General features: G+C 39.6%; 1 protein-coding gene across 3 annotated transcripts in view; it reads left to right on the top strand.

Annotated features, from left to right (window-relative positions):
- Positions 1-11637, top strand: part of NR2C2 (nuclear receptor subfamily 2 group C member 2) — a 100626-nt gene that overhangs the window by 79304 nt on the left and 9685 nt on the right. For all 3 annotated transcript variants that reach the window (XM_023741495.1, XM_023741581.1, XM_004368361.2), the window contains 3 exons: positions 989-1128; positions 2929-3066; positions 3934-4039. In XM_023741495.1, the coding sequence (XP_023597263.1) occupies positions 989-1128; positions 2929-3066; positions 3934-4039 (384 nt within the window). The remainder of the gene's footprint in view (positions 1-988; positions 1129-2928; positions 3067-3933; positions 4040-11637) is intronic.

The following is an 11637-nucleotide window of genomic DNA, read 5'->3' as shown; positions in this document are numbered from 1 at the left end:
GGCACCATCTAGCTGTACTGGACTCAGTCTGGTGGAGGCCGTGGTAGCTGTGGTCCATTAGTCCTTTGGACTAATCTTTTCCTTGTATCTTGTTCTCTTCATTCTCCGTTACTCCCGAAAGGGGGAGACCAGTGCAGTATCTTAGATGGCTGCCCACAGGCTGTTAAGACCCCAGACACTACTCACCAAGGTAGAATGTAGACCATTGTCTTTATAAACTGTGTTATGCCAGTTGAGCTAGATGTTCCCCAAGACTGTCCAAGCCATGGTATTTTCAGTCTCCTGATATGCCTGTGAAAGCTGGACAATGAATAAGGAAGACTGAAGAAGAATTGATGCCTTTGAATTATAGTGTTGGCAAAGAATATTGAATATACCATAGACTGCCAGAAAAACCAACAAATCTATCTTGGAAGAACTACATACAGCCAGAATGCTCCTTAGAAGTGAGGATGGAGAGACTTTGTCTTACGTACTTTGGAAATGTTATCAAGAGGGACCAGTCCCTGGAGAACGACGTCATGCTTGGTATAGTAGAGGGCCAGCGAAAAGGAGGAAGACCCTCAATGAGATAGATTGACACAGTGGCTGCAACAATGGGCTGAAGCATAACGACGATTGTGAGGATGGCGCAGGACCGGGCAGTGTTTTTGTTCTGTTATACATAGGGTCTCTAAGAGTCAGAACCAACTCAACAGCACCTGACAACAACAGGAAATGACATTTTGGCCATACTTATTAAAATTTCTCTTTATTTAAGTTAAAGAAGTTTTAGAAGAGATATCAGTTTATTGACAGAGGGCCTTTAGTTTGGGCATTCATAGATAGTGGCTTTCTTAGAGAATGAACCTGGACATACTATAAGCCTACAGCAAACACCTGCTGAATCCCCTTGTTTGGGGAATGCTGGGACTTGGTGCTTGCATGCCCCCTTCCTGGGAGAAGTGCCAGCACACACCCACACCCTTCCTCTTCTCTGTGTCACCAGGCAGGACTGCAACACCAGCCTGGTGCGGGCCTGCTGGAACGAGCTCTTCACCCTCGGCCTGGCCCAGTGTGCCCAGGTCATGAGCCTCTCCACCATCCTGGCTGCCATCGTCAACCACCTGCAGAATAGCATCCAGGAAGGTAGGGTGGGGAACATAGGGGTGGAGTGTGTCTTGGTCCAACCCACGCCATGGTGCAGGGCCTACCCTAGCAAAGGCAAATTGGCCAGCCTCAGTGTCCCTCAGCATCCACAGGCTGAGGGAAGTTTGACTGTGAAGCTATGGATCTTTTTCCTCTTTTCGTACAATGAATATGGGGAAGAAAACAAAACAAGTGATTGAAAAAAGTTGTCTACTTCAGTACATAGGCATTTAGTATATTTTCAGAACAATCACACCTTCTATTTTCATCTTCATTGACAGGTTACTCTTTCATGTATAACATCTTACAAATCTTCACAACCCTATAAAGTAGGGATTATCTCAGTTTTACATTTGGGGAAACTGAGGCCCTGATAAGGTTCCTGACTTGCCCCAAATCACACAGTAAGTGGAAGAGATGGAGCACAACGCTGGGTCATGCAGATTCTCTAGTCCAGGACACATTTAACTCATCCCAGCTGTTCCTCAGTAATTGAACAAACGGCTCTCTTCTAGTAAGATCCGTGGCAACTGTCTAACATTTGATAGTCAGAATTCCAGTTGTGTCAGGAACATGAGGTAGCCAGTGAACTCTGTGCCCATACTGCATGTCCATCACACAAAGACCACTGTCCAGAGGAAGCAGTCCAAGGTTTGAGACTAACACATAAAATCTTGGTGAACAAAAATCTGAGTACCTGAAACATTTACATTTGGAGTGGAACTGAACTGCATTTTTAATTGGGCGTTCCAGTGTTTGATATCTAGGAATATGAGTTACTTAGCTACACCTTTGTTTTTCTGATTATTCCTTCAGAATATTTATATAAAGATGACTTTTTAAAAAGATGACTCTTAACGTCTTATTGAATTTAAGTAAGATTTGTTCACCAGTGAGCTTTAGTTTAGTTTTTTTTAATTGTGTATTAGGTGAAAGCTTACATAGCAAATCAGTTTCCCATTGAATAGTTTGTACAAAGTGTTCCATGACATTGGTTCCATTCCGTACAATGTATGTGCCCTCCCGCCATTTCTATCCTAGGTTCCTCGTTTCCTTTCATCCTGAATTGCTGCCCCTTCCTGCCTTCTCATCTTTGTTTTTGGACAAATGTTGCCCTTTTGCTTTCATATAATAGATTGTGCTAAGGATCACGTTCCTCTCAGATGTTGTTTATTTTATGGGCATATGTATGGTTTGGAGGGTTTTTTTGTTTGTTTTAACTGAGTATAAGGATACTAATACTTTCAGCAAAGCATTGCCGTGAGGATTAAATGAGATAACATGTAAAATTATTTTGACAATTAAAAATTGCCAACATGTAGTGTTTATGTCGGCAAACATTTATTAAGTGCCTGCAGAGACTTAGAAAACCTAACCATTGATCTGGACTGACATATGCATCCTAAGCACAGAATGGAAGGAATTACTAATTTGTACCTACAGGCCAACAGTACTGCCCGTGGCAGGGTCATGGGGGATCACAGGTCTAGGAGGTTCGTTACTAAGGCAGAATATATAATGGAACAGAATTTGGGTACCTATTTACATGATGGGAGAAGAGTTACATTGAGTTAATTACTTCCCATCAAAGACATCAATTACCTTTAATGACATTCTGAGTAGTCACTTTACCTTCAACTAGAAGATGAGGTTCTTGACCATCTGGAGATACTGGTTTTTTTTTTTTTAATAAAAAAGTGAAATTATTCTCCCATTTCTTTCAATCTGTGGCCCCTTGAATAACCTGGTTTTGTTGTTCCTGTCAGCATTTCTCAGAGGATCTGTAATGTTGGTTTCTAGATAAACTTTCTGGTGACCGGATAAAGCAAGTTATGGAACATATCTGGAAGCTGCAGGAGTTCTGTAACAGTATGGCGAAGCTGGATATAGACGGCTATGAGTATGCATACCTTAAAGCTATAGTTCTCTTTAGCCCCGGTAAGATATGCGGTGGTGACTCATGTCAGTTCTCCACCTGTGTCTACTGCTATTTGTGAACATGAACGTGTTGTCGAGTCTTCAGCGGTGTAGAAAGAGCCCTGCCAGATTGTATGTTAACAAATATTCTCATAATAGGTGTACTTTGCCAGCTAACATAAAGTGCTTTAAATTCTTGCTTCTAAAGCTAAAAAAAAAAATGCTATAGTACCTGGTAACTTCATATACTACTTAGATTGAATCTGTGTCCTAATTAAACCATTGCTCAAATGAAACTATGGCATACATACAAAACAGAACATACCACCCAGTATCTTTTCCTCTTTTATTAGCATCTGTAATCTAGTACAGATTGAAACGCCACAAGTTTACTCACAGTCTCTGTGTATAGCAGCAGCTGCCACAGGGCATGCTAAAAGATATGATCGCAGCAGATGAAGAAGCAGCAGCAGGGGTGCCCTAACTCACAAGCCCCCAGCTCCTTTCTCTAAGCCTCCAAAGAGGCTGCTTGAGCTGACTGTTGTCCTCATAACTAGGCTGGAACGCAGCTTGCCTTATCTTCCTCCACACCCCTCCACTTACAAACAAGGAAGTAGCTAGTAAAAGTGGGAGAAATTATATGATTAAATATCTAGAAAGAAAATTTCATGTGGTAGTTTTAAAATCCTGGAGTAGGACGCCAGATGTCCAGAACCAACCCAAGTGGGGCTGCTGAGACAATAACATCCAAACTGGATCAGCCTTCAGAGTTCAGTATATTGTACGTGAGAAATTTGCCAGAAATTTGACTAAAGTAAATAGTAAAGAAGTCTGCAGCAAGGCTTTCCAAATGCAAATGGGTATTTGGGGGCACTTTTCTGTTTTCAGATCATCCAGGTTTGACCAGCACAAGCCAGATTGAAAAATTCCAAGAAAAGGCACAGATGGAGTTGCAGGACTATGTTCAGAAAACCTACTCAGAAGACACCTACCGGTGAGACACATGGGCACACACTGTGGCTTAAGCAGCAAGGAGTGGGGCTGGATCAGTAGTCGCAAGTATAAATGATGTTAGCCTTCCCGTTTCTAGCAGCCTGTAGAGGCTCCATTCGATCCCTCTTGCATTCTCTGGGTGTTAAGAGAGTGAAAAGTGCTAGGCCAGGAGGGGTCCCAAACACCAGTTCCAGTGTTGCTGTGTAACTTTGGACAAGACTTCAGATTTCCTCTCTTTAATCTGAGGGGTTGGATTCAATGCTCTGTGGTCTCTGCTCAGGCTAACACTGTGCATGAGGCTTGCAACTCATGGAGATGCCCTTGTCCAGAACAGTTTTAAAGATCTGCCCTTCCTGTTCAGCACTCGAGGTGGCGCTAAAGTACTTGACAGAAACAGAAACTGACTCCTATACAGGAGAGGCTGAGTTGTATAAAATAATCATTTTATCCTCTGATAAACTGATGGAAAAAGTTCTCTGGGGGAAAGTTAATTAACAGTATTAATTATAATGAGTAGGCAGCAAAAATACATATATAAGTAAGCCTTTCTCACGCAGATTTAGACAGAAAAGCTGTTCTGAGATAGGGCAGAATGCACTGACAGACTTTCCAACCAAGGAGTAGAAGAACTCTTTCCCTGTGACCACTTTTAACCCCCTGGTTAAATGAATTTCTAGGGCCCTGTCAAGTAAATTATTTAATATTTCCCTCCCCACCTGTCCCCTCAAAGGAAATTTTTGAGCAAAATCGACAGTCCAGGAAGATGTATTGCCCTACCTCCCCTAGATTTTTTATGTTCCCTGTACAGACCTTGATCTGCAGGTGACCGTAGAGCAGAGATGCACCAGGCCCTGGGGAGACAATTTCTCTGGTGTAATCGGAGGCCTGCCGGCAAAGAGCTTGTCTCACTTAGGCACACGTTCATTGCCCAGATGCAATTTTTGCAAAACCAGGACCATTTTCTACTGGAATCACTGAAGACCTAATCATGAATCTAGAATAACTTCAGCCTCAATATATACAGAATGGGACTGTGTCATATAATGCACCCTCACCCAGAATTCATACATCTAACCAGGCTTGTAGACAAGGTGTCTGTCCCCTGAGAAGGCTACAGACCTACTCCCACACAGTTTCTAGAAATGCCCCTCTCAGGACTGCTGGCAGAGCCCCTCCACACTCTAGAATCTCCTTAACGTACGCAGCTTTCTGGCCTTTGAAAGTCAGTACAATGTTTTCTGGAAAAATCATGAGTCATCCTAGTCTAGTTGAGGAGCCTTGGTGTGTGAGATGATTTGGGGCCAAAAATGAGATAAGGGAGACTTTTTCTAGGACTCTAAAACTCACTCAAAGACAGTTCCCAAAGAAAAGGTCCTAGAATGCTTTTACATCTTGTTTGTATATTAATTTTTTAAATCTTTTCCACCCCTATGCCTTTTCTCATATTGTTTGTTGCGCATGAAATACCCTCTTCACTTCCCCCATTCTTTGCGTGTCTGATGATAGAAACCCTCGCCAGCTTCTCAGGCCCTGCTAAGGTGCCCCGTGCTGCACGAAATCCTCCCAAGACCCATCAGCCTGTGTTGCCCTCAGAATCTGTGGGTAGTATCCCTTATCACGTGCATGCCTGCAAGACTGGAGCACTGTGCTTTGCACAAGGAAGGCACGAGATTCCGGATGGCTGATGAATGGACGGATGATGGTGCTGTGACACTGCTTGCATAATACGAGAACATTTTTCTCTTTTTAAAAATAATATCCACTGTAGAAAAAAATTAGAACATTCTGAAAAGGAAAAAGAAAAATTTAACTCAGTGAAAACACCACTATCCAGAGATACCTACTGTTAACATTTTATGTATTTACTTCCAGAAATTTTTTATATATGTATAATTGGAATCATAAAATTCAAAAGTTTTGGGTTTTTTTTTTTTGAACATTTTATTGTTGTTTTCGTGAAAGTTTATAGAGCAAATTAGTTTCCCATTCAACAGTTTATACACAGCTTGTTTCGTGACATGGTTGTAAACCTCTGAATGTGTCAGCACCCTCCCCCTTCTTTTCTGGGTTCCCTGTGTCCTTTTGCCCTGCTTTCCTGCTCCTACCTTCCTTCTGAACTTTGCTTTTTGGGCAAATGCTACCGTTTAGGTCTCGTATGGTTGATTGTTCTGAGGTGTACATTCCTCACTGGGGTTATTCATTTTATAGGCCTGTCTATTGTATGGCTATAATGTGATCTCCAGGAGTGATTTCATTTCCAAGTTTGAAGGGTGTCTAAGGGCCATGGTGTCAGGGGTCCCACCAGTCTATCCAACCCATTAAGTCTGGTCTTATAAGTTTATGAGTTTGAATTTTGTCCTACATTTCTCTCCCCCTCTGTCTATGACCTACTATTATGACCCTGGTTATAGCTGTCAGTAGTAGTAGCCAGGCACCATCTAGTTCTCCTGGTCTTAGGCTAGTGGAGGCCATGGTTCATGTGTCCATTAGTCTTTTGGACTAATGGTTTCCTTGAATCTTTGGTTTTCTTCACTCTTCTTTGCTCTGGATGGGAAGAGACCAATTGTTGTGTCTTAGGTGGCTCCTTGCAAGTTTTTAAGAACCCAGTCACTTCTCACCAAGGTAGGAAGTAGAGCATTGTATGGGTTATGATATGCCAGTTGACCTAGATGTCCCCCAAGACGATGGTCCCTAGCCCTCAAGCCCAGTATCTCAGTCCCAGGAGATGTATGGTTATGGCTAAGTAGTTTTCATGATTGTGTCCGTTGTACACACTGTTGCATACATTGGGTATATTTGCAGCAGGTTCACATATATGTGTACATGGGTGTAATTCCATATGCCCTCCTGCCCCTGTTCAGCTTACATATCTACCTATATATTGGCTCATACATTATTGTTATTGCTGTTGTTGTAGGATTGTATATGTATTACTCTTTACTGTGTTGCCTTTTATTCTTGCATACCTTTCAGTGTCTTCCTTTACCTTGATTATGTTGTGCCGACTTCCTCCGTATTGTGTATTATCTCTCCCTTCACCAAAGTTAGTATGTGTCTACTATCTAGTTAGTGGTTTTCCCTCCCCCTCCCATCCCTGGTAACCATCAAAGAATGTTCCTATGTGTAAACCTTTCCTTGGGTTTTTATAATAATGATCTCATACAATATTTGTCCTTTTGTGATTATTTATTTCACTCAGCAAAATGTCCTCCAGGTTCATCCACGTTGTGAGATGGTTCGTGGACTCATCATTATTCTTTAACATTGCACAGTATTTTATTGTGTGTACGTACCACAGTTTATCCCTTCATCCACTGATGGGCACTTAGGCTGTTTCCATCTTTTTGCTATTGTAAGTAATGCTGCAGTGAACATGGGTGTGCATATATGTCTATTCATGTCATGGCTCTTATTTCTCTAGGATATATACATAGGAGTGGGACTGGTGGATCATGTGATATTTCTATCTGTAGCTTTTTGAGGAAGTGCCATATCAATTTCCATAATAGTTGTACCATTTTACATTTTCACCAGCAGTGTATGAGAGTTCCAGTCTCCCCACAGCCTCTCCAACATTTGTTGTTTTCTCTTTTTTTCATCAGTGCCATTATTATTGCTGTGAGATGGTATGTTATTATAGTTTTGATTTGTATCTCTCTAATTAATGGCTAGTGAATCGACTCGACGGCAGTAGGTTTTAATGGCCAGTGATCACGAGGATCTCTTCATGTATTTGTTGGCTGTCTGGATGTCTTCTTTGGTGAAGTGTCTGTTCATGTCCTTGCCCGTTTTTTAACTGAGTTGTCTTTTTGTTGTTAAGTTTTTTGGAATTTTCTATAAATTTTAGAGATTAGACCCTTGTCAGATATGTCATAGCCAAAATTTTTTTCCCAGTCTGTGTGTCCTCTTTTGGAAAAGTCTTTTGATGAGCATAAGTACTTGATTTTCAGGAGGTCCCAATAGTCTAGTTATCTTCTGTTGTTTATGCTTTTGTAGTTATGCTTGATAGTCTGTTTATGTGATAAATTAGGACTGCTAAGTTTGCTCCTGTTTTTTCTTCTATGATCTTTATGGTTTTAGGTTTTACATTTAGGTCTTTGATTCATCTTGAGTTAGTTTTTGTGTATGGTGTGAGGTATGGATCCTGTTTCATTTTTCTGCAAATGGATATTCAGTTTTGCCAGCACTGTTTGTTAAAGAGACTGTCTCTTAACTATTTAATGAATTTTGACCCTTTGTCAAAGATTAACTGTCCATAGGTGGATGGATTTATTTCTGGGTTCTCAATTCTGTTCCATTGGTCTTATGTGTCTATTGTTGTACCAGGAGCAAGCTGTTTTGACTACTGCGGCTGTATAGTAGGTTCTGAGATTGGGGAGTGTGAGGCCTCCTACTTTGTTGTTGTTCTTCAGTAATGCTTTACTTATTCAGGGCCTCTTTCCTTTCCATATAAAGTTGATAATTTTTTCTAGTTAAAGAATGTTGTTGGAATTTGGATCGAGATTGCATTATATCTGTAGATTGCTTTGGGTAGTATTGTCATTTTCACAATGTTAAGCCCTCTTACCCATGAGCATGGAGTGTTTTTCCATTTATTCAGGTCTCTTTGATTTCTTGGAGTAGTGTTTTGTAGTTTTCTTTGTATAAGTTTTTCATATCCCTAGTTAGGTTTATTCTCAAGTATTTATCTTTTGAGGGGCCATATCAAAAGGTCAGCAGTTCAAACCCACCAGCAGCTCTACGGGAGAAAGATGTGGCAGTCTGCTTCTGTAAAGATTTACAGCCTTCAAAACCCAATGGGGCAGTTGTACTCTGTGCTATAATAGTAAATGGTATTGTTTTCCTGATTTCCTTTTTGGAGTTGTCTTGGTTAGTGTAGAGGAATCTGAGTTTTGTATGTTAATCTTTGTACCCCGCCACTCTGCTAAATCCTTCTATTAGCTCCAGTAGCTTTCTTGTAGAGTCTCTGGTATTTTCTGTGTATAGGATCATATCATCTGCAAATAGGGATAGTTTTACATCTTCCTTTACCAATTTGGGTGCCTTTTATTCTCCTTTTTGCCTTATTGCTTTAGCTAGGACTTCTGGTACAATATTGAATAAAAATGGTGATAAAGGGTATCCTTGTCTAGTTCCCATTCTCAGGGGGAATGCTATCAGTCTCTCTCCATTGAGAATAATGTTGGCTATTGGTTTTGTATACATACCCTTAATTATATTTAGGAATTTCCCATCTATTCCTATTTTGCTGAGAGTTTTTATCAAGAATGGGTGTTGGACTTTATCAAATGCCTTTTCTGCATTGATTGAGATGATGTGATTCTTTTTGTTTTATTTATGTGCTGAATTACATTGATTGATTTTCTAATGTTAAACCATCTTTGCATACCTGGTATGAATCCCACTTGGTCTTGGTAGTGGTGTATTTTTTTTTTTCTTTTTTTTTTTAGTATGCTGTTGAATTCTATTGGCTAAGATTTTGTTGGGAATTTTTATGTCTATATTCATGAGGGATATTGGTCTATAATTTTCTTTTTTAGTGGTATCTTTGCCTGGCTTTGGTATCAGGATTATACTGGCTTTATAGAATGAATTCGGGAGTATTCCTTCCTTTTCTGTGTTCTGGAATAGTTTGAGTAGGATTGGTGTCATGTCTTCGCTGAATGTTTGGTCCAACTCTCCAATGAAGCCATCTGGGCTGGGGCATTTTTGTATTGGGAGTTTTTTTATGATCTTTTGAATTTCTTCTTTTGTTATGGGTCTGTTTAAATTCTCTACTTCAGTTTGTGTTAGTATAGATAGGTAGTGTGTTTCTAGAAATTTGTCCATTTCTTTTAGGCTTTCAAATTTGTTGGAGTACAGTTTTTCACAATATTCTGGTATGATTCTTTTTATCTCAGTTCGTTTTGTTATAATGTCACCCATCTCATTTGTTATTTTGGTTATTTGCATCTTCTCATTCTTTTCCTTTGTCAGTTTGGCCAGTGGATTGTCTATTTTATTGATCCAGTCAGAGAACCAGCTTCTATTCTTGTTGATTCCTTCTATTGTTTTTTTGTTTTCTATTTCATTTATTCCTGCTCTAATCTTTGTTATTGCCTTTTTTCTGGTGACTGTGGGCTTCTTTTGCTGCTCTTTTTCTATTTGTTCGAGCTGTAGGGTTAAGCTATTGATTATGGCCCTTTCTTCTTTTTTTACGTATGCGTTTATTGCTATAAATTCTCCTCTGAGCATTGCTTTTGTTGTGTCCCACAGGTTTTGGTATGTTGTGTTTTCATTCTCATTTGATTATAGGAACTTTTTTATTTCATTTTTTAATTTCTTCTATTACCCAGTGGTATTTAAACAAGATACTCAGTTTCCATGTATTTGATTTTGTTCCTCTGTTCTTTCTGTTACTGATTTCTGGTTTTATAGCATTGTGGTCAGAGAAAATGCTTTGTATTATTTTGATGTTTTTGAGTTTATTGAGGTTTGCTTTGTGGCCAAAAATCTGGTCAGTTCTGGAGAATGATCCTTGCACATTGGAAAAGAATGTATACTGTGCTGCTGTTGGGTGGAATGTTCTGTATATGTCTGTGAGGTCAAGTTGGTTGTTTTATTTATCTTCTGCATCTTTGTTTAGTTTGTTTGTTCTGTCCTTCATCAAAAGTGGTGTCTTAAAGTCTACTATTATTGTGGAACTGTCAATTTCTCTTTCCAATGCTGTTACAGTTTATGTATTTTGGAGCTCTGTCATTGGGTGTGTAGATACTATGGTTATGTCTTCTTGGTAGATGATCCCTTTAATCGTCATATGATGCCCTCCTTGTCTGTTGTGATGGATTTTGATTTAAAGTCTGTCCTATCAGAGATTAATGTTGCCACTCCTGCTCTTTTTTGGTTACTGTTTCCATGACATATTTTTCCCCATCCTTTGATTTTTAACCTATTTATGTCTTTGTGTCTAAGGTGTGTCTCTTATAGGCAACATATCGATGGGTTGTGTTTTTTTTAATCCATTCTGCCACTCTTTATCCCTTGACTGGTGCATTTAAACCATTTATATTCAGTGTGATTATCAATAGGTGTGAATTTACTATTGTCATATTGTTATGCTTTTTGTTGTGGTGTTGCCGTTCTCTTTGTTCTCTTAATGTTCTGTGCTGAGTTCTTTTATGTATTTTCTTTTCACCTCCCTCATTGGTGATTTTGTGTTTACTGAGTCTTTATGGTTTTCTTCTTTATTTTGGTGAGTAGGTTTATTCACTTTCTTTCTGGTTACTCTGACATTTACCTTTATCTTCCTAAGTTTAGAACAGTCTGGTATTTCTTTATATTGCCATGACTTCCTCTTCATATGGAAGTTCTGTGTCTATACATTTCTCCATTTTTGTTTTGAAGTTATTGTTGTTTACAGATTGACATCTCTGGCTCCCTGTTTTCAGTTCTGTAGCTTTATTTTACTTTTGAGATTTCTGTCTGGGTTGGCATCTTGGTGATGCCATTGTGTGGCTTACTCTCAGGTTGTTGTCTGATGTTGTTCGTTTTCTATTCGAAGGACTCCCTTTTTTTTTTTAATTGTACTTCAGGAAAGGCTTACAGAACAAATAGTTTCTC

This window comes from Trichechus manatus, unplaced genomic scaffold (genome assembly GCF_000243295.1).
Source record: "Trichechus manatus latirostris isolate Lorelei unplaced genomic scaffold, TriManLat1.0 scaffold00001, whole genome shotgun sequence".
Taxonomy (NCBI): Eukaryota; Metazoa; Chordata; class Mammalia; order Sirenia; family Trichechidae; genus Trichechus; species Trichechus manatus.
Note: the sequence above shows the minus strand (reverse complement) of the source record. Positions and strands in the feature narration are given on the sequence as shown.